This window comes from Pagrus pagrus (genome assembly GCF_965226575.1).
Source record: "Pagrus pagrus genome assembly, chromosome: 24".
NCBI lineage: Eukaryota > Metazoa > Chordata > Actinopteri > Spariformes > Sparidae > Pagrus > Pagrus pagrus.
In genome coordinates this window covers 6,848,347-6,870,970 of record NC_140206.1, presented here as the reverse complement: position 1 = coordinate 6,870,970, position 22,624 = coordinate 6,848,347, and the positions used below count along the sequence as shown (strand labels likewise).

Sequence of the window (22,624 nt, the reverse complement as noted above, 5' to 3'; positions counted from 1 at the left end):
GCAGCCAGCTTTAAGGTGCACTGATGCTGCCAACTACGAAAAAGAAAGAACGTAATGAAACGGAAATGTTATTTCGATTTGTTTTGCATCAACCAATCAGTAGCAACTATCATATCCGTCCCGCTGACATCATTTCCGGTTGATTGTTTTAATTGCAATTAGTGCTAGCCGCGTGCTAGCCTTTAGTTCTGCGGTTTTCACTTGCTCCCTCAGTTTAATTGCAAAAAAATGGCTAAAAACTTCAAAACATGCATAAAAATCTTAAAGAAAAGACATTTCAGATGGCAAAACTCCCTAAGAAGCCAGAGAAATCCTGGAGGGGACTGTTAATCTCGCTGACCGAGCTTTGATTGGTCAATTGTTTCTGTGACCGTGAGAAATATCCTTCAGCAACACAACTGTTTGGATAGCTAAAGACTCCATGATGAGTCATTGTTGTTTTTCTTTGTTCATACCCTTGGTTGACCTCACGTTGTGATGTTTTCCATCATGGAAAAATGACGATTCCTCCTCACAAGAGTCGACTTAATTTTGTTTTTTTGTGGCCTAAAGTGCTCATCATGGTGTTAGAAAAAGCTTTACGTGAGGTTGTGTCGACAGCGTTTCCTCTAAACTCCACTCTGACACATTAATCTGATGTTTTATTGAGAGAATCCCTCAATAACACACACACATTTGATGAATCGATTCGAGTCATCCACACAAATAGATCGCAGGTGGAGTTAACTGTCACATGTACACACACACCAGCACACATGTGCACCTAATCAGCTCTAACTTTTAACTCAAGTCAGCTGCTGCCACAGGATTTCAGAGGACGTCTCGACCGAAAATACAGACGAAGGGTGAGTCATTTGGTGAACCATGTGATGGCAATAGTAGAAACCCTGGAAACATGTATGTGTGTGTGTGCGTGTGTGTGTGTGTGGACATTCCCTGACAATTACCGGCTCTAATACAGAGGCCAGAGTTAATTGGATAAAGAGGCCGGGTCATGTCCGTGTGTTTGGGAAGCAGCTGAAGGGAAGAAGTGAACACATGGCTGGACGTAAATAGAGCATGAACAACGTGGAAGAAGAGCTCCTCCACCTGCACAGAGCTGAGGAACAACAAGAGCAACAATATGGCGCCTCTAGAGGTACGAAATATACAGTACGGTTTATGGTATCATAAGGGTGACAAGGGTCCTGGCTTCAAAATCCCATCTTTAAGTCCATCATATCACTGGGGACATAATCCTAGGAGGTCCACACTCGACAGCGTTCTGCACAAAAATACACGAAAGCTAGTGTCGTTTCGTACTATCAAAAAAGGTGCACAGAACCCTGTTTGAGACTGGACAAAAAACCCACTAACACCAGCTAACATCTGTCTTTTAGTACAATCAGCATCAGGGATTTATCGGCTCCAGCTCCGATTGGTAGTAATGGAAATATGACGCCAGGGTGGACACGCTAATTTTGGCCCCTGTTCTGGCATGGCGCTATGACACGTGTCAAAGTTCTGGACGTTGGCGCGCAAATAGTTTTTAATGAGTTTATCTGTGTTTTGGTGTAAAAATCATTAAAGTGACGTCTGCAAAGTGTGCCATTGCCGTACTTTTCAACTTTACTGTGACTTAACTTAATGTAAAAAGAAATTCAAAGTGCACGTTGCTCTTTAGGATTGCAGATGAGACCGAGACCTAAGAGGTCGGCCAAAAAGTTATCACGAAAAAGTGGAAACAGACGCATCACAAGTCAAACCTTTAGCTCAAAGTGCAGCATATCTTGTAGATGCATTTTCATGCAAATTGAGACTAAGATTGTTGTAGACATTTTTTTTATCTGTCGTTTCTTCTTATCAGCAGCGGATTTCCTTTTCTCATCCTGTCAATCAACATCAGCGAAAAGTAAAGTCTAGATTGCTCAATTTTCTCATGTCTGCACAAACTAACCTGGAAGTATTTAAAGACTTGTTAATGCTTAATGCACAACAGAAACTATGGACTTCATATTTCACTAGCATGTAGTGTAGATAGTGCAGGACAATATTTGGCTTGTGTTCACCTCCCTGACGCTGCCTCTCTGTGCCTAAAAATGAATTATTCACTGAATGAAAGGAGGAGAACAGTCGGTGATTGAGTGTTTTCCTGGAGGCTCCTGGTCAGCGGCAGCAGGTCTGTCTTCGGTATGCCCCCGGCTGTCCTCATTTGTCCTCCGCTCAAAGTCACATTTCTCGGAGGCACGTGCCCTCGCCGCCTGGTGAGAGCCCTTTGAAATTTCAAAACAAACCTCATACAGAAGCGCAGAGCGAGAGAGAGGCACGTAGCCGGCGCCCCACTGGGGGTAGAAGGGGATTATGGGGGATTACGGCCCTCTCTCATCCTCCACTTTTCCTCCCCTCAGCACCTTCTCTCGCTCCTGACGAGTTGTCAAAACAGGACAAGTTTTCATCCGAAAATCTCCCATCTTTATCGCTTTAAGCCTCGTGGTGACACGGTTGTTTTAACAAAGAGAAGTGCCACTTTGTTTCCTTTCAGACATGTGAACGCTCCATAGGTAATGATTTCCCCCCTGCTCAGATATCTGAAATATTTCTTTATCGTGTAAATCTGGTTCGACTGGTTTTCTCAACGTCTGTGTTGTTGTTGTTGTTCTGCAGGCGTGGGAAAAAGCAGGTTGCATTCCTGGTGTGTGTCTGGTATCTGCTAGACGAGCTGTAATGTTTAGGTTTATTCCTGAATTTACAGCTGATTTCATCTTCAAATGATCTTAATTTTGTTTTAGAGACAACAGGAATATATCTGATTATTTGTGGCTTGCGTGAGGAGAAAGGTGAGCCAGACAGACGGCAGTAAAAGGTGCGGTAACTCTGAATGAAAGTTAGATTCTTCCCCCTTTAATCCTTTGTTTGTTTTGGCTGACGTACAGTGAATTCAGTGTCTGTCTTTCCCTGCAGCCAGACAGTCATTATGCGAGATGGTTGAACTGACACAGCAGGAGAGACAACAACAGGCCCAACAACGCTACGTCCACTTAAAGAGCTTTCCTCTTAATCAGGTTGTTTTTGGCACAGACTGCTCCAGTTTATTAGAAAGGACGCTTGAAGGACTTTTTAGTTTATGGGCCGTTTAGATAAAGAATAGATCATAAAGTGTGTCTGTTTTTAATTTGCGTATAAAATAAATGTATATAAGAATCTACAGGATGGACAGCAATCAAGTTAGTATGTTGGACAGAGCTTTAGCTTCAGCTTTAACCACTGAAATTCAATATTGTGCAGACACATGATAAAATATACAACACACAGAAGTTGAAAGAGACTCCAATAACACATCAATATCAACCTTAAAGGGATATTTCATCATAAGTTTGACTACATCCCAATCACGTCAGCACAGTGTCTGAGCTACACTGCTTTTCCCTCCATTTCTGATGCATTTAGGGGAATATTTTATGGCCTTTTTGATCACAAAGCTTCTACTAAGGGTAATACTGGGCACCTAAAGTGTACAGAATGGACTAAGCAGTGTATTTATCAGCTTAAACGTAAGATGAAATCGTTAGCATGCTCAGCTAACTAGCTTGTTTCTTCCAGTCGCTAGTAACCAAGCATTACTTCCAAAGAAAGGCAGATAAGGATTATAAGTATTGTATAATAACAAGTTAAGTTGGAAAAAGTCTGTACTATCATAGTTTAAGCTAACGTTAGCAGCTTTGTTCTGCTCTTTGTTGGGTTTAGGACAGCACTGTGTCTCCGCTCGGGTACATTGCACTTTGTTTTCCCCATTTTTGGCGGTTTTAGGAGAAAATTTTACGACATTTTGATCACAATGCATCTTAACTCATTGTTAAGCTCCATTGAGGGTTAAACTGGGCATCTTAGGGTCAAAAACACAGGAGAAAAATGATAGAAATATATTAAAAACAAAAGCTGTATTCGTTAGCGTGCTCGGCTAACTAGCTTACTTCCAAGAAAGGCCAATTGAGCTGACGACATCAACTTGTAGGGTAATAATTTACAATGTTAGCCTCAGTATTTCAGTATTAACTAGGCTTTATCATGTAAGCTATCAAGTGCATTATGAAAGATACATGAAGCATATGAAGATTCTGCGGACATTTTAAAGTCACCTGGAGACAACATCTCTAATCAACTCCTGGAGTTGAAACGTTAGCTTAATTAGCTAGCAAGCAACAGCTGATAAAATCTGTTAGTGGCAGAAAAATCGATGGTTACCAGATAGAAATGATAAGCCTGCTTTTGTCTACAGCTGACTGAGATCAAGGACCTATTGTTTCAATAATTACATATAATTTTGAATCTGTAAATCTGCCTCTGTTATCATTTTAAACTGCATATGTGCTGCGCTACACAACAAAGCTTTACAGACGTAGACGTGGCTCGACAAAGAGATAATTGCTTCACAGTGTGGCATCACTAGTAATTGATTTCCATCCTTGAAGAGACTAACGTCAACTGTTTCATGAAGTCAAGTGGAGACAGCCTGTTCCCTGCAGACGATGTGCTGATCAGCAACAATCAGAGGCTGCACAGCACGCACAGGCTGTCACAATGCCAGCGTGTGCATTAAAATACGTCCTTCCCTTCGCCTTCGCATGGACGCACCCACTCAGCGCTCAGTTCAGACCGGAGGAAACAGAAGTCTCGACCTTGTGCGACACAGAAATGTGACCTAAAACCACAGCTCAAAAATAGCTCGAACGCTCAGCGGGCGAGGGTGATGCTCCTCGTCGACACCGGCAATCGATGTGAATGTGACCTGATTGAGAAAGACTTGATCTTTCAGGTGTGTTTTTACAGCATTAACATTGTGTGTACTGAAACCCAGACTTTTTTCCCCTTGTATGCAAATTCACCACCGCGGGTGTGTTTGAGCAGGTGTGCACCAAATGGTGGATGAAGCCTGAGGCCCCCTTCAACAAAAGCAGGAGCACAGATCTGGTGAAAGCCACGCAGCCCTGACCTCAGATCAGCACAGATCCTGGAAGCTTTGTGTAAATACGCAGTCGAAGGCGTCATCTGGTTGACATCTGCCCGTCTGTACGGACACATCTGCAGGAGCGTGCAAAGCCCTTCACAGAAACTCACAAATCCGATCTTTTGTTTGCGGGAGCGGAGGGTGGGTGTGCTGCGTGTACAGATAATTTGACACAGCAGAGTGAAACAAACCCTGACTTTCCCCAACAGCATATTTGCTCTGAGATCATCCCTCCTTTTTAGCAACTAGACACTCGGATGCCTCCACAGACACACAAAAAAAGCTTCCTTTGCGTCCTGTTTTGATGTAGCAGAACTATTCTGGGAGTAATTTGGTATTTTGCTCTCCTGCAGCTCGGCCGTAAACAGCAATTTAAGCGAGATAAATAGAGCTGGGTCGGTCTGTCGTGCAGGCGCAGATGCCTGCAGTGACGTAAACTCAGTCTGTAATATGACTTAATTCGTTTTCATTGCTTCTGAAACTCTTTCTGTGTATCCTCGATGTCCTCTAACCCTCGTTCAGCCTCCGTCTGGTACACAGTGTTCAACCACACAGTCTGAGGTCAGCTTCTATCTCTGTGCTGTTTCCTGTCTGCTTCCTATTTCGGAGACAGGAAGAGAAATCAGCAGTCTTCTCTTTCTTCCTCGCGCCGTCCTTCACTTCTCGCCTCACTCTCATTTCCACTTCCATTATCTTTTTCGAAAGGGCAGCAGGAAGACGTGCAATTTCTTCTTTTTCGAGGGCGGTCAGCTCAACCACCACTTACTTTTTTTCGTGTTCTTCTCAAGCTGTATTTTTCTTACTTTTCACACCTGAAGATGGCATCTTGATCTTTTACTTCCTCTCTGATGCCCATTTATTTACCTAATACCTCATTTCTGATAAAAGTCTTGGTATAGCCAGTTTTCCATCCATATGTAGCACCAATCTGAACCAAATTTATAGAATATCTGCAAATCTATGCATGTTTATCATCGACTACCTGCCCACTAATGAAGCAAATAAACATTATGTGCTGCTCATTCTCAAGTCAGAACAAAAATTCTTTGTGTACATGATAATTCATTCACGTATGGTGTTATATACTTCTTCTATAATGAAGAAGCGTCATTTTTTTAGGCCTTTCATACATGCACTTTGATCTAAAATTAGCCTCATGTGAAAAGGAGTTGAGCTTGTTTGACATGTGATGTAGTAAGAGTCACATTTGTATTTTCTCCGTAACCCTTCATCTCTAACTTGACTCGTAAGATGAGACGATCGTCCCTGAAATTCGATGTGTTCCTTTAAGTCTTTGCCTCTTTAACTCTGTGGGTCTGCGGCACGTTTTCAGTCCAGCTCGAGCAGCGGTTAGTGACACGTGGAGCAGCATCAGCAGGAGGAAAATGTAGGCAGAGGCAAGAAAGAGAGAGGAGCACCAACACAGCAGAGAGCAAGGAGAGAGAAACATGCTATGTGAGGATGACGTTAGAAACGGTGTCTATCTGCTGCTGACTGACAGTGTTTAATCAGTGTTGGACTGTTTATTATCCCCTAATTGGCGTGTTGTATGTAACTTAGATGCCGACGTCATGATGTCACATACAGAATTCTGACTCATCCACTGTTTCGGACAAGATCCGATCTCCGAACCCATCTGCGATCATCTGACAACGATTAAACCTCTGGGCAGTGGCAAATGTTTCTGGATCACACCAGATGCTCCAGCTTTTGCTGCACGGCGTAAAATTCGGCCATCATGAAAATGTCAAAATTCAAATTTGGACCCTGCAAAGATGTCTAAAAGACGTGGTCAAAGACGCTCAATTGACGTCTTTTGGACATGTTTCTGCTCAGTGGGATGCTGAGTTCATACGCAGATATCAGGATCTGTCTATAGACCTAAGAAGCTATAGGTTTGTGTGCCGTCCTGAGATGACTGAGTCCTCTCTGCCCTGCTGTTACCACAGACACGTCTGAACTGGCCCTTGTAGACATGTGGGGTGAACCACATTGACATACTGTGGAGTAATGTCAACCAGTTCTCCCGTTCCTGTGCTTTTCTTTACATCTTCTTGGATTTACTAGATTAACACAGCCCACATTGTAGATGTTAGGTGGGTATTACTAATTCATGTATCCATTGACTCGTTCCAAAAAGAAAAGAAGAAGAAAGAGACGAACAGTGGAGGAAGCCGAACAGACAAAGAGACATTGATTGCCTTTTTTTTCAGTCAAACAATCTCTCTTCCGAATCAGACACCGCACAGATCGATACAAAGATGTAATAGATTTTCACACATGCCGAGTTGATATTTAGGTCAGCCCCACTGTGGGCGACACCCACCTCACCCACCCTCTCTTCAGCTGAGGGGCTTTAGGCTTTGAGAAGTACAGGGTGTTCCCGCACAGTCTGTACATACTATGTAGTGTACAGCCACATGGCCGTGGCACATACACACTCGCACATATGGATCCACCAGAATGTTTCCGCCCATCTCGTATTTGCACACATGCACAGAACTTGCATTGTTTTTCATTTCTCCGTCAGTGGGGTCATATAGTACACGGTGTCCTCTGCAGTCCTGCTCCAGCAGAACAGGTGCAGGGCTGCATTGAAAATGAGCGTCAGGCGTGGGACACATAAAGCCGGCAGTTTATGAGATGTGGCGAAAAAAAGGGAAGTTATCTCAGATTGTTTAACAGAACATAATGTTTTTTGCCCTCTGGACGTCACATAGCTGATCTCGTCAAACCGTGTTCAGATAAAGTGGGAAATGCTAATTTTTATTAACCCTTTTGTTCAGGAAACTTATACTTACACACCTGTAAGTAAAGTGTGTCAGTGTGAGTTCCCTGGAAAAAAGGGTTAATAAAAGCTACGTACTTTGGTGCTAATTAAGGAAAAGAAGGACAGAGTCCAATGAAAACTTTCTTAAAGGTCCACTTTGTAAAAACGTCGATTTTTAATGTTTTTTTTCCCTCAATAAAAATTTTTTTTTCTAAATTTTGGTGACGAGACCTTAAGATGATATAAAAAGATAAAACAAGACAGTTGCTGCTCACTGCACTGGACTTGCTACTCTTTGGCTGTAGCGACTAGCTTCCGTTAGCCAGTAGCTCAGCTAGCTGGAGAGCTAAGTGGCCTTTTTAGCTGACGGGAGTCTGCCCTCAAACAGAGAGTCGGGTATCATCAGCAGGCGAAAATGACGTGTAGAGGTGGGATATTTTATTAGACTATGTTGCAAACTCACTGTTTTTACACTTCCCAGCTGAAACTATGGGGCTATCAGACTATCACCCCTTGAGGTACTAAGTGGCAGGACAGGCTGGGGCTAGCTGGTTAGCATGCTAACTTCAGTTGACATCTCTGCAACACAATAGATAGACGTCTATGACATAACGTTTAAACTGTTGCTTCTTCACATTAGGTTGATAATATGAGTTCATTTTATTTTTAATGTTTTAAACCAAAATCCTGGCTTTATCTTACAAATTGCCTCTTTAAAACTCAGGCTCAAATAACTTGGATGCTACTACGATCCTGATATTAGCTTTGAGGTACAAAAACAGTAATAAAAATACATGATAATTAAACTGAAAAAGCTTGATTGGCTTTAGTTTTCCTGAACTTTTCCACCATGAGATAAAACATCTGCTGTCACTCACATCGCTGCTCAAATAGTTTCCCATCATTAACACCTGAATTGTCTCTCTCACACTCTCACCTGTGTCACTATCGATTAAATGCCTCTATAAACCGACCTCGAGCTCCCAGACTAATTCATATCTCCTCTTCAAAAATGTTCCCAAACAAGGTCTCATGACTGTATTTGTAAGTTTAGAAATGTGGGAACTGAAGCTCGGTGCGACTCACACAAACGCTCATGTATGTACACAAAGAAGCACACAAAAAAAGCAGAGGAGGGGGTCAGTCACGATACAGCAGAGCGTGGGCACCATGTGTAAAATACTGACGATCTCAAGAGCTTTTAAGAAGAAAAAAAACTGCCTTTTGAGGTTTTACTTGCTCATCATTGGGCTGTTTGGTAGCTGTGTGTCATTTGTCCTTTTAACAACTCAAAGTGTCAAAGCTGACGTGACATTATCGGCTTACAAAGTGGCTCTGAATAAGAAGACAACGGCGTGACAGCAAAGCTTTGTAATGCGACATGTTTTGAAGGATTATTACCCGGGGGAGTCTCTCTGCAGGTGACTGACATGAACAAAGCCTTGAAGTTTGACAAAGCCAAAATGAGCTGTAATGGATTTTCCATTCGACGCTCTTCATGCAAAACCAAGTGGTTTCTGGGACCTGCAGCCACCCAGACCACTGATGCTCTCTTTAAAAAAAACACAGCAGCAGGAAAAAGGCAAATATTGCTGTCTGCACACCCACACACACCTGGTGTACAGTACCGAGTGGTAAACAAGCAGCCTCTTCACAAGCAGGAGTTGAAAAGGGCTGCCGGGTTTGTTTGCACGATGTGTTTATCTGGGTCTGGAGCCATAGGACAAGTACAGCCACAAACAGCTGCCTCCTTCTTTGTCATTATTTTTGTAGCTCGAAGCAAGAGGGACGTTTTAGAAGTCCTATATTTAACCTACATTTCTGGTGTTTGAACAGGGGTCTGTGGGAGATAAAGTATAGCCTTTTAGCAAAATGTAAATCATCTACTGATGGAGGAAACATGTTGCATCTAGCTTCAGTCTGCAGGACGTTCTGCTTCATTCAGATGAGAAGCTGAAAAGAGTCGGTTATAAATCGATGTTAAAGATACTTAAATTGGCATTGAGACTAATAACGCAAACATTGTTGACGTTGCTGTGACCGATTCTGTCGCTACAGTTGCTTCCCCCTTCATCTCTGGCAAACTGATTTTTGCTGGTTGACAGAAAACGCATTGCTTCTGCTGCAAACTGATTTTTATCTGCTGGTGATGAGCTTAATCAGAATTGTAAGAACTCGTATGGCAAGCTCTCGAATGTAACAGACGTTCATTTATGTCCACAATGCAGTTTTAAACCCAGCTGAGGCTCGCAGGTTGTAAAAATGGGGATCTCGGGAACATCAGGTTGCTTTTTTGTTCTCGATCATAGAGGAACATCTCAGGAACAGACGCGGGGAAGGCAAAAAGGAAGGATTTCATTTATGTTCAGTGCCCTGTGCAAAAAAAAAAGCAATCCTAGCACTGTGATAAAACTGCAGCTGTGGTTTCTGTGTGCCTGTGCGAGGGAGAATACATAGGGAACAGTATGTACAGGACAGTGCTGAGCTTTTTCCAGCTTTGCATGCATGAGAGAGAAAATGACACTGTGGGAGAGGAGGAGATGCTTGAGTTTTTGGTTTTTTTTGCTCCTTCCCACCGTTGCTTCCTTCTCAGTTTCATTCATAATTTACTGCCCCACTCTTCTGTCTGCAATTAGGGTACAGACAGGAAACAAGCCCCCTCCTCTCGCCAGCACGCACACTTGTCCTAGTGACGTAATGGACGACCCGGGACTCCCGGCTGCTCCCCCTAGCTGTCCTACTTTTTCCAGCTTGCGGAGGAGCTAAATCGGCCTCCTCATCTCTTGTTGCAGTTCAGCGTTTAAAGCATCTAGCGTCCTAGATTACACTGTTTATTTACCAAGTGTGCTGCTAGAAAATGAGAAGGGCTGTCTGACTTTGCATGTTAAATCCTGTTCCCAAAATTTAGGACATTTAGGATCAGGATTTTTTTAATCTGGATCATCATGTCCTCGTCAGATTACAACCAAGGACGATTAGCTACGTATTGATCCAGTTGTGGAGTACGACGTTTTAATCATATCCAAATTGCTCTGAGATACAGGACGTGGAAATAAATATTTAATGAGTCAGGAGTTTTGTACAATCATCCAGCGACAGTGTGCTGAACACGCACAAGCTTATTAACACCTTCACTTGAAGAAATGATGCTAATCATCCTTCGAACGTGTTTACTTGTTCATCACACACCTATGAATCACTGTGAGCCTGGACAGAAGTGACAAGTTGTTCTGATTAGCAGGATGGAAAGTAAATACTGCACTTAAATACAGTACTCTATCTCCACTACATCTTAGGTAAATATTGTACTTGTTACTGCACTACATTCATTGTTTAGCAGGTGACAATATCTGTACTTTCTACTCCTTACATCTTCAAAACAGGCTCATTGACCCAGTTAGAAACTTGAGAATCTTCCTCCGCCACCACGTTTAGTGTTGGATGAGGATTTAAGAAGGCAAAATGCTGAGCAGCACTTAGAAAAATGACTCACTGCTGGGTGGGTGGGTGTGAAGCACTGACTGTGCACGCCTCCTGATGTACATTTGGCATGGGGGACCAGATACAGGCACGTACACAGTACACTGTATGTATGTTGTTTTGTGCGTCTGAGTGATTCATTTGAGTCAAAATAAATAACTATGTCACGTATTCAGGCGAGTGGTCGTGTTTTCTATGAGCAAACATACAAGCTGCTCATATCATGTAAGAAATTAGCTACTTAAAGGTTTACTGTGCCGACTTTTGCTTAAACACATAACACAATAATCCCTCAATCATAACGTATGACTCACTAGAAGTTTGTGGCGTTGCTGGTATCTGCAGAGACCTGCCCTCGGCCTTCAGTTTCTTAGTTTTTCTTATCATTTTGCTGTATGTGATGTATCTGGGCGAGTCCAGAGAAAGATAGATGATTGTGGGGTCTTATTCCCAGGTCATCAAATAAAGGTGCTTTGACGTGATGGTTCGCCAATCTAAAACGTCGTCATCAAACACCGTTGCTTTTGGTTGTAGCTTACCAACCTGAAGCGTCGTTGTCAATTACCGTTGCTTTCGGTTGTAGCTCACCGACCCAAGGCGTTGCCATTAAATAGCGTTGCTTTAGTTGTGGCTCGCCAACCCAAAGCGTTGTTGTCAAATACCATCGCTTTCGCTGTGGCTGGCCAATGCAAAGCATCGTCACCAAACACCGTTGCTTTTGGTTGTGGCTCATGACCCGAAGCGTCGTCTGCAAATACAGACACTTGTGGTGTGGTGACTCAACAATCAACGGTCTTCCTCCAGAATCGGTTACTGATTTCTTACTAGCGTGTTTACAAACAGCGACTGACTGTTCTGAATATTATATCTGTAACATGACATGACATGCATTTTGCCAACAATCCTGTTGTCTGTCGGGGATACCAGGACACTGTCGTGTATTTGTTTTGCGTTGCTCAGGTACATAACAGGGTGGGGCTCCATTACAGGCGTGCTTGTGGGTTAAAGGTTTCCTTTATTACATCTATTTTTGGCCCGGGCTCTTTCCTGGAGTCAAACAAGACCTTTTAGCCATGTCACGCTCTCATCCCACATTCCAGACGCAAAGTCATAACCACCTGTGGACCGTTTCGTGCCTGTGCAAATGAAAACATTCCTCAGAATAATGCCCAACCACACCTTACAGCAGCTCTGAACACCTTTCTGTGTTTAGTTCAGGCCACGAAAAGGGGGGCAGCTCTCAACCTCAGGAAAGTACTTCAACAACGCCCTTGTGGGCTTGTTTTCCAGTGAAAGAAGAAAAAAGATGATTTTAGTCATCAATGAATCACATGCTGACAATTATTATTGCATGTCCGAGCAGATCAAAGCCATGTGAAAGTAAGGCAGGATGTTTAAAGTCAGCAGGTTTTGTCGGTAAACTTGACCTGCTGTTTAGTCTAACAAGCACCAATGGGAGCAATTAGAGGCCAGCAGAGTCACAGTGGTTCCCCGTGAGTGTTCAGCCCTCCCTTCTCATGGATTTCCCGTCCTCACTCCTTTTTAATTTGGTAATCCACGCACAAACTACGCGCTTATTTTCCCTGCACTGACACAGACCAGGTGCCTGTCCCTTAAATCAGGATTACCGCCCGGTCAGACAGGACCTTCTCGGAGATGTCTGGGTAACCTTACAGAGACAGTAATTACTTGTGCAAATAAAAGAAGGTAAATAAACTCCGTCAGGTCTCTGGAGGTAAATCCACACTCAAGTTGACTGAGCTGTTGCCCAGGGGGGGGGGGTCTATGAAGCTCTAAGCTCCTTAAAGCCACAACAAAACAATTACAGGTAGCAGTCAGATGTAGGTTTCTCTGGGAGATGATGCTTGTTTGCCATACTCTCCTCTGACTTGGAGTGGTTGGGTGTATTTCTTGTTCTCGGAAAACTCATTCCACCTTTTTCTCGGGTGTGATGAAACTGCTGATGTCACAGAGGAAAACTTTGCTAAGTGTGTTTATGCACATCTCAGCTGATTGTGTACACACACAGACCCACAGAGCCGGTCCAAGTGAGTCACTTGTTATTGATCACAAGATCTCATGAGGTAAGGTGACTGGCTTGACAAAGTTTGGAAGCAGAGCTGAAAAGAAAGCAAAACAACACCAGAATGTTTTGGCTGCAGACTTTAAAATGTGAAAACATCCTGCGTTAGTTTGTCTTCAGTGACAGCACGTTGAATCTCTTTCGGCTTTAAACATAAAAAGCAGCAGATGCTCACATTTGAGAAGCAAAGGAGGTTTGAGCCACCTGCTATTTGTTTTTTTGTTTAAATTAGAGTCTGGTGTACCAGAGATTACATTTCTAAACTTTTAAGGGAAATACACTTGTTTGCTTTCTTACTTCTTGTCCGATAAGAAGACTGATACCACTTTCATGTCTGTATATAAGTACAGAGCTACAACCAGCTGTCAGCTTACTTAGCTTAGCTTAGTAAAAATACTTGATAGGCTGGCTTTACCTGAAGATTAAAAATGTACCTACCAGCACCTCTAAAGCTCACTAATTAGCCTGTTGTTTATTGAATCTTCATGCTAAGATAGGCTAATCACTATCTGGCTTTAGCATCAGATATGAATCTTCTCATCAAACTTTATTTTTTTTTGTCTTTTTCGCAGATTATTTCAACACCAGAGTGATTGTGATATGACACAACTCTGAAAAACAAAAATTGTGAATAAAGACAACAACCCGGCTGCACCTCAAATTTTGAACCTGGGCTCATCTTAAAAGGCCGGTGTTTGTCTCTGAAAGGTTTTCCAGATAACTAATTTTCAAACTTGCATGTGCAGGTGAGATAAAGATGCCTTAAGGTTAGATTTCAGTATTGGAAACCAGCCCATGCCAACAACCAGCGAAATAAAACAAACTCCCACGTTGCGCAAGCGATTATTTCTGCTACCGTTATGTTTGCCACTCTGACAAAACTGTGCAGTAAATATACTCCTCGACCTACAGTAGTAAGAGTTCAGGAATTTATTACACACAACACTGGAGGCATGCGCGTAACGATTTCTCACAGCTGCCTTTGCCTCCTCCGAACATACATGGGCAGCGAGCCAGCACAAGAGGTGCAGGCAGCCATAAAGGTGCCAGTCAGACGAGCTTGATCATGCACGGGATGGAGCACGAACCTTAACGGGAGCTGTGCAGAGAAAAACAAAATGCGGCGCAGACTGGAATATAAAATTACAGGCTGTCACGTTCTGTTCTGGAAAAAATTTATAGCTTGACATCAACAGTAGAAAAAAGTGCAGGGGATTATGTCTGTGTTATGTAACCATTGAAGCAACAAAAGAAGATGCTTTCTGCTTTTGTATGTAAACAGTTTCCATCTGTTACTCACTATTTTGGGGATTTTATTTGTTTGTTTGTATATGTAAGAAGACGTGTTCTCGTCCAAGATGTCGATCCCAATTTATGTGAATCCTTTGATGCTGTTCTTAGTAAGAACATGCAAAAGGAAGACTGCAAGATGGACGCCAAATTTTGGAGTTATTGCAATCAATAGATATCCCATCCTCCCTATCCACTGCCTTCTCTACGGACCCTATTTTGCCGGAGAGGCAGAGGTAATAAACAGCGCGCTGCATCCACTCAAGACGAGAAATAAACGAGCTCAGCCGTTCTTCAGTCGATTGCGAAAGCTTGCCAAGCACGTTTCGGTGGCAGACTCATTTATCAGAAGGCCGACACAAGGTGAACACAAGGTGAACGAGACGTTTCTTGGATGGAGGCAGGCCGGTTTTGAGGCTTTATATAGGACGAGAAACTTGAGGTACTTGTAAAAGCGGCTTTTATGGGTGATGTATTTGTGTAAAGTTGTTTTATGTCTTTACAGGAAAACAAACTCTCTAAACTGGCATATGTTCGCCAGTTTATGTTGTCTGTAAATCCCCAAACTCCCCCTCTTTGTTCTCCGCTTCGGCAGCCAACTGTATTTTGAAGTGACAGCCGATTTGCCGAAGTGGAGTCGGCAAACGTGCCGCAGCCAAATAAATAAAACCAGCATGTGGTAGAAAGCCGGTGTTAAATTCATTCCCTAATTAGCTGGGGCTTAATTAGCTTGGACTGGATGGGAGGATGTGAATGGCATTTATTTAAATAGTTTCTTACAAATAGAAGAGACTGACTGGGACTCCCCTCGCTATGCAAGTGCAACACGGCTAGTTTGACGATGCTCGAGCTAACGTGGAGAGGAAATAGAAGTAAAAGGTCAGGCAGCAAAGGGCAGAGTGTACAGCCATGTGGACGCTCAGGGGGCCGTCACACTGCAGTATGTTTTTAAATATATACAGGACTGTCCTTTCTGAGAGGACGTTTTGGGCAGCTTGCGTGATATTGCGAGCAGAGGGCTGTCGCATGCTAATAAGGTCAGTCAGAACAGACAGGGCAGCGCTGCGGTTCAGGCTGGACAGGCTTTCTAAGTACACCTTTTGAGGAAATGGCCCACTACAGTATCATTTGTGGTTGAGTTGGTAATCCTAAACCAGTCCTAACTTTCAGGTAATTCATCACATGTTGTCCTTTAACCCCCCACACACATTCAAACAGACTCCCTGGTTGTAAATTATAAGTGTAGGTTTGGGTTACAGCACAGTGTTGCTCAAAATTATAACTTTTACACATATAACTCAGGGAATAACTGGTTTTATATGTCAAATTGGGGAAGGAAATTTAATCTCAAAAGTCTGTATGCACGTACTAAACTAAAGCAAATGTGTATTTCAAGTATGTGGAGTGAAACTGGAATTTTCTGGATAATGACTGTTCAAATATTTACTTTAAAAGACTGTAGAGAGGAAAAATAATGGGACATTATGAACTTACTGAGTCATATCTATGTTAAGATGACTGTTATTGATGTGTCTGTGATTGTGTTGCTGAACTTATGAGTGAATGAATGAATGAAATTGTTAATTTTGTTGTTGTTTAGTTTGGTCAGTTGATCTGTATCTTCACAAAAAGACAGAAATTTGCTCGAGCTGCAACAATTCATCGATTAATTGATTATTTGTCAACTATTAAATGAATCAGACTATTTTGATTAAACACTTTATCTGTTAGTTTGTGTAATTATTCATATATTATTAGTTTGTGAATATTTTCCAGTTTCTTTGCCCCTCTGTGACAGCAAACTGAATATCTTTGGGTTGTGGGCGACATCTTTTTGGGTTTTTCAGAAACACTTTCCAACCATTTTCTGACATTTTATGGACCGAAGACTAATCGATTAATCGAGAAAATAATCGACAATGTAAACACTCATTAGTTGCAGCCCTTAAATTTAACCTTGCAATGCTATCTCACTCTGTGCGGTCGAAACATTGACACATTCATGTAGAATAAAGAAATATTGTGAAAGAAAGAAATCAAATTTGCTCTAGTTTGGTCATTTCTACACCACTGGTGCATATTTTCGTAGCTTTTCGAGGCATCAACATGCAATTCAGTGACGCATCATGGTTTTATATAATTGTCCTGATAACGCAGAGACATATCAGAAGCTGCTCTCAGAGGCTGATGTGGAGAAGTTTCCTGAAGAGGCAGCCTCATTGTTCAATTAGTTTGGAGTTCTGGCTGAAGTAGCACAGTCACGCCCTTGTTAGCCGGCAGTGGGACCTGTCACCTCGCGGGCCCGTCAAGCGGCCCGGTGAAGCGGAAGCTGGAACAGCATGTACCGAAAACAACTCCATCACACACGGACAGTTAGAGCAGGCACTTGGCTTTTGTTCAGCTCGGGTCACTGTTGTGGACACTGACTGGACAAAAAACAAGTTCGCTGTCATCACCTGACCTAAAAATCCCATCCCACGTCCTGATGATGCTGACCCCAATTTGGTGACTTACATGCCGTCCTGTTATTAAATCAAATAATGTGATGAAAGACAAATAATTTAATATTTCAGCTGTTTTCTTTTAAACAGAACAATCAGCAACAACCGTTATATTGACATCTGGGATCAAACTACTGTTTAACGGTCTAACTGAGGGTTATTGTGACGAAGTGAACCAGATTAAGTCAAACTTTTATTTGACACTGCTGCCCCTTGTTGGTCAGCAGTAGTAACAGCAACACATGTAACAAAACTTATATAAGATTGTATCAAAATCCGTGTTTATCCAAAACCTGACACTTCTCCTTAATGTCCACTGACCGCTGAGTCCTGCGATGACTCCAGCTGTGTCTGCAGCTCTGCTAGCTGTCGCTGCATGTGGTAGATATCTTCAGACATTTGCCTAGAGGAGACAAGGTTCAGCAGTATTTAATATGTGGAGCCTTCAAATAGCCTCTTGTGTGGTACAGTAAATGCTTTTCTTGTTTTGTGAATAAAATTGTGAAAAATCCTACTTTAAATGTATCAAAAATATCAAAAATTATAAAGTTTGTTCCTCATTTTGTGGCTTTTTAAATGTAGATAGAATAAAAAAAATTTCCATCCCTAACTAAGTCTACACAAGCGCCTCTTTGTTGTGTCTCATCACTGCTCTTGAATTTGCATGTGCTTTACCTGTGGACGGCCTGGGCCCGGCTCAGCTGGCAGTGGAGCCGTTTGACGATGGCTTCGTAGCGCTTGTTCTGGATCTGTAAGCACAAACAAAACAAAAACCGGCGTGGTGAGGCTGGTTCTGGACTGTGAAAACTAACTGCTGACATGTTATAGACTAAACAGGCAGCTGATGAGTTGCAACTCTGGTATAAATAGTCAATATCCACAACTTCTCTTTGCGATACCTCAATGTCTTTCTTTATCTGGGTCTGAGTCTCAAACTCTTTTCGCAGTTGCTCTTTCCTCTCAGCTGTAGTCTTCCTCTTCATGGAGATCTCCCCCTTCAGAGCATCGATCTTCCTCTGCAGAAAATTGACCAAAAGTCAAACAACATGAAAGTTTAAACATATTTCAGGACTGTCTTTTCTTTTTTCTCCACCTTTGCCATCTGCACTGCGTTTCCGTTTGGATTCTCCAAATCTTCCCTCAGCTCCTCTTTCTTCTGCATCAGCATCCTGACCAGCGCTCTCTTCTCCTCCAGCTCTTTATGGGCCTCCGTCTGGCTCGCCGCACGCAGAACAGCCGCTCGGTGAGCCTCCATCTTCTCTCGGTAAGAGCTGAACCCTGCCAACGCCATCCGAGCGCTCTCCTCTTCCTCGCTTATCCCAATCAGGAGCTCTGTGATCTCCTTGCTGATGGATGCACAGCTATCGTGGAGGGCTTTTGTCTGCCACTCCAGGTGATCCATCTCAGCTTCCAGCAGTAGGATTTCCCTCGCTTTAGACCTCGGCTCCCGTTCTGCCATCTCCCTTTTCTTCTCAACATCTGAGAGAGTTGCCTGGAAAAGGAAGCATCCAAATTAGTGTTTACACCCCAAAAGTACATTTTTAAGATGCAAAGACGTTTAAAATAAGCAGAAATAAGACACGCTCAATGCTTTTTAGGTCATGTAAAACATGTTTATATAGCTAAATAATTGCTGGAAGTGTTTTAAGTGCATACTGGAGTTAAGCATTGTGAGCTTGAGTCAATAATAATTAACAAGGGGCAAAGGTGAACCTGCAGGGTGCTGAGTGTCCTCTGTTTCTCTCTCAGGGCCTCAGTCTTGGCGTAGCCATGTTGAATCACATCCTCCACCGCCCTGGTTAATGAAAACTCAGGCTTCTCCTGTGCTCCTGAGGGACAGTTAACAAAAGTGCATTAACTTTTAATACTGTTAATGAAGTTAGCAGCCACATTTCCACTTATAAAGCGTAAACTGGCAGCCGAGTAGGTTTCGCTAGCTGTATTTCCAAATGTAATCTTTTAATTTTGACATGTTGACATAGAAGACACCTTGAAAACAGTAACAAAATATTATGGGTTTAAGATGCAGCAAACATATTATTAATTGGGTTGTAGCTTTAATTAAACAGTCACAAAATGGCGAATTCAAGGTGTCAAAACATGTCGAAAGTTAGCTAATTATTAAGTACTAATTAATTGACTAGCTAATATTAGTGTTAGTACTAGTTTTTCATAGTAAAATTGCCTTTCAATTTCTTGAACACAGTTTTATGTACCCATTTTTTTGTCAATAAGCCAAACTACTATTTCTTAATTATAGTTAATATCTTACCATTTTCACTGCCTTTATAATTTGACATTTTAGCGAATGCTAGCTAAAACTACTAGCTTACTACTTGCAATGGCAGCTAACATAGCTTACTGACAAAATATCAAACTTTAGTAAGAGGAGAAAATGAAGATTATAGTATTAAATTGCTTATAGGAGAAAAAAATACAATTAAATAACAAAATTTGCATTTTAAGTCCTTACCCTGCATATGAAAAGCAATCATGAAAATAAGATAACGCTGTATTAACTTATTTTTTTCAGTAAGCCTGTTTAACTACTATTAAATTACAGTTAATATCTTACCACTTTCACTGCCTCTATGAGTTGACATTTTCACATTAACGCTAGTTATTATGGCTATATTAGCTAGCTTCAAACGTTAGCCAAAACTAGGGCATCTCACTACACTTAATGCTAGCTAACACAGCTAGCTAACTGACAAAATGTCAAAATTTACAGCAAGTGAACGTTTAACTAAGACAATATTGACAAGTAAATTTGCTAACTTAATTAACAAAAAATAAAATAAGAAAATTAGCGTTTTAGTGTTTAAATAACTCTGTAATTGAAATAATAAAAACGTTAACTGTCGCTATTCAAACTACATTTCCCAGAGTTCACTTCTCCTTCGCGACCTCTTTCCCCCAAACTACATCCGGTCTCCCTTCCGGCTAACGTTAGCCACAGCAGCACTTGTAAACACACGAACAAAGCGTGTAAATAGTGTTTTTCTTCACTTATTTCTCTCTAAATGTAGTCAGATGTTCGTCAATCGCTGGTCTCGGCTCTGCACTTTGTGTAGCCGCGTAGTTTTAAGCAGCAGAGGAGGAAGAAGAGGAGGAAGATGGAGGACACTGACAGGACACATAACTGTGAAACATGCTAACCTGACAGAGGTGCCACACTGGGGGACATTAGCACCTACTCGCTTCTATCACAGTGATTTCGGGGACTTGCACAAGAATGAGTCCTTTCAGAGGTATCTCCAGCAGCTCATGGAGGAGTATAAAGAGCTAAGTGAGAAGCTACAACATGCCTACCTCAACGAGACAGACAGAAAGGTGCTCATAAAGAGACACGCAGAGCTGCTGCCTGTGGCTAATGTGTTTGAGAGGATTGACCAAGCCATGAAGGACCTGGAGGAAGTCCTGTCACTGCTGCACAGTGAGTGGTTTTATTTGATTCATGCGTTTCTGCCAGTAACAATATGATACATACATTCTGCTTTCCCTCTGGCTGCAGGTTCAGCTGGTACCAAGGATGAAGATGAACAACTGACCCAGCTGCTGAAAGAGGAGGAAGCACAGATGTCCCGCAAGATCGTGACCCTGAGAGAAGATGTAAGGCAACAGGAAGGCATGATAACACATGTGTATGAGTGTGTTTAGTTACTGAGTGTATCTTCTCTCTCTCCAGTTGATCAGAGCTCTGGTGCCCTCCGACCCTCTGGACTCCAGTAATATCCTGCTGGAGGTCGTATCAGGACGGACGACGGGAGGTAGGAAAGGATCTGCTGAGTTGAAGACAAGGTGGACGATCGACTTAAAGTAAATCAAGAACAGCGTCCAGTGTTTCTTCTTAGTATCTGTTCGTGTGGTTTCAGGTGACATCTGTCAGCAGTTCACCAGAGAAATGTTCGACATGTACCAGGGGTTCGCCTGGTACAAGAACTGGGACTTTGAGGTTTTTAACTACACACCTGCTGAATATGGTAAGTCATGTTTTTGTCTGTAATCATTAAAGGAAGAAGAACGAAGGGGTCGTTACGTCACTGAATCTTGCTTTGACGGCAGATTGCGGTGTCGGTTGTATTGAAGTCTATGGGAGATGCATGGAGGAACACACTAAAACCCGACATATCTACGTCGTGCGGCTTCTGAGGAAGAAATGCCTCCAGAAAATGAAAGAAAACACTTCAGAGAGTAGGTTAATGACTGATCCCATGTGTCTACATTAACTGACTGTCTCGCTCAGGTGGTTTGCATCATGCAGCGGTAAGAATAGCTGGTGAGAACGTGTACAGACATTTGAAGCACGAAGGAGGAACACACCGGGTGCAGAGGATCCCAGAGGTGGGCCTCTCCTCCAGGATGCAGCGTATCCACACCGGGACCATGACTGTCATCATCCTGCCTCAGCCAGTGGAGGTACACACGACCCCCTGCTTATTCATCAGTTGAACGTGATTTAGAAGTAAACCTCACAATTTTTTTTCTTTGTTCATCATTAGTTCGATGTCCACATTGATCCAAAGGATCTTCGCATCGACACGTTCAGATCCCGAGGCGCTGGGGGTCAGAGTGTGAACACGACAGACAGCGCAGTGCGCATCGTTCATCTTCCCACCGGTAACACATCCCAGAAGACCAGAAAAAAACAGCTCAGGTTTCACGTGATTTGAACATCAGGCCTTGTTGACGTCTGTTTTCATGGTTATGCTAACAGGCATCATAGCTGAGTGTCAGGAGACTCGCTCTCAGCTGCAGAACAGAGACAGAGCCATGCGGATGCTGAGGGCCCGGCTCTACCAGAGCATGATGGGTAAAGAGACGGAGCAGAGACACACAGCACGGAAACAGCAGGTGAGAGAGCTCCTCTGACAGGAACACATATATTTTTCAGATCTTGAATGTCGTCTTTCTCAATGGTTTCCTACAATGTCTGTGACTACAGGTGGGCTCACGCTCTCAGTCAGACAGGATTCGTTCCTACAACTTCAGCCAGGATCGTGTCACAGACCACAGGACTGGATATGCTACAAGAGACATTAAGGTTAGATAGTAAAGGAGTGTAAGGCTGCATTTACAAGAGTTAAAACTGTTTTATATTCCCTCTTTTAGTCTGGTTTATTTACTCCAGCTCTCTCTGGTTGTGGTCCACATGTAGGAGTTCATGAAAGGAGGCGAGGCTCTCAACGATCTGATCTGCGACGTCCTCAGACACACAGAGACGGAGGCTCTTCTGGAGGTGGTGGAGAGCAGCAGCAGCAGTCTGAAACCGACAGAGTCTGGACGATCTGCAGACTGACACCCACCACGACGTAGAGTACAGAACATACTGTCTGTCATTAGGTGGATGCATTTCTCGATCGTGTCTTACAGCACTTTGACTGCAAACCGCGGCTGAAATATATTATTTTAATGTTAATATTTAAATGTGTGCTTGTGCAAAAATCAAAGGATGCTTTGTTTTTGTAATAAAATGTTAAATTATGTATTTTGTCTCATGATAATTCTTTAAATAA

General features: G+C 42.6%; 2 protein-coding genes across 4 annotated transcripts; one reads left to right on the top strand and one right to left on the bottom strand.

Moving 5' to 3' along the window:
* Nucleotides 1-17,283: 17,283 nt before the first annotated feature.
* On the bottom strand, nucleotides 17,284-19,951 carry ccdc122 (coiled-coil domain containing 122). Of its 3 annotated transcripts, none has more exons than XM_084346944.1 (6): nucleotides 19,684-19,951; nucleotides 18,822-18,937; nucleotides 18,202-18,600; nucleotides 18,008-18,124; nucleotides 17,784-17,857; nucleotides 17,284-17,511 (listed from the first exon to the last, which is right to left on the bottom strand). In XM_084346944.1, exons 1-6 carry the CDS (start codon nucleotides 19,709-19,711, stop codon nucleotides 17,415-17,417), a joined length of 831 nt encoding a protein of 276 aa, XP_084203070.1. In that variant the 5' UTR covers nucleotides 19,712-19,951; the 3' UTR covers nucleotides 17,284-17,414. The 3 variants fall into 3 exon arrangements, with proteins under 3 accessions (XP_084203070.1, XP_084203072.1, XP_084203071.1); XM_084346946.1 differs by lacking the exon at nucleotides 19,684-19,951 and adding an exon at nucleotides 19,582-19,648; XM_084346945.1 differs by lacking the exon at nucleotides 19,684-19,951 and adding an exon at nucleotides 19,381-19,456.
* A 63-nt stretch (nucleotides 19,952-20,014) lies between these two features.
* On the top strand, nucleotides 20,015-22,594 carry mtrf1 (mitochondrial translational release factor 1). Its single transcript, XM_084346943.1, has 9 exons — nucleotides 20,015-20,544; nucleotides 20,623-20,720; nucleotides 20,797-20,878; nucleotides 20,984-21,091; nucleotides 21,355-21,527; nucleotides 21,611-21,728; nucleotides 21,826-21,962; nucleotides 22,054-22,152; nucleotides 22,267-22,594. Exons 1-9 carry the CDS (start codon nucleotides 20,142-20,144, stop codon nucleotides 22,405-22,407), a joined length of 1,359 nt encoding a protein of 452 aa, XP_084203069.1. The 5' UTR covers nucleotides 20,015-20,141; the 3' UTR covers nucleotides 22,408-22,594.
* The last annotated feature ends 30 nt before the right edge of the window (nucleotides 22,595-22,624 follow it).

What these genes read in the sequence shown, in the direction of transcription:
- mtrf1 (XM_084346943.1), top strand. Translation starts at nt 20,142, where the DNA reads ATGTTCGTCAATCGCTGGTCTCGGCTCTGCACTTTGTGTAGCCGCGTA. An exon ending in ATCAGGACGGACGACGGGAG is followed by an intron (nt 20,879 to 20,983) that starts GTAGGAAAGGAT and finishes GTGTGGTTTCAG; the next exon opens with GTGACATCTGTCAGCAGTTC. An exon ending in TCCTGCCTCAGCCAGTGGAG is followed by an intron (nt 21,528 to 21,610) that starts GTACACACGACC and finishes GTTCATCATTAG; the next exon opens with TTCGATGTCCACATTGATCC.
- ccdc122 (XM_084346944.1), bottom strand. Translation starts at nt 19,711, where the DNA reads ATGTCAACTCATAGAGGCAGTGAAAGTG. An exon ending in TCATAGAGGCAGTGAAAGTG is followed by an intron (nt 18,938 to 19,683) that starts GTAAGATATTAA and finishes ACTGTCCCTCAG; the next exon opens with GAGCACAGGAGAAGCCTGAG. An exon ending in ACGCAGTGCAGATGGCAAAG is followed by an intron (nt 18,125 to 18,201) that starts GTGGAGAAAAAA and finishes AATTTTCTGCAG; the next exon opens with AGGAAGATCGATGCTCTGAA.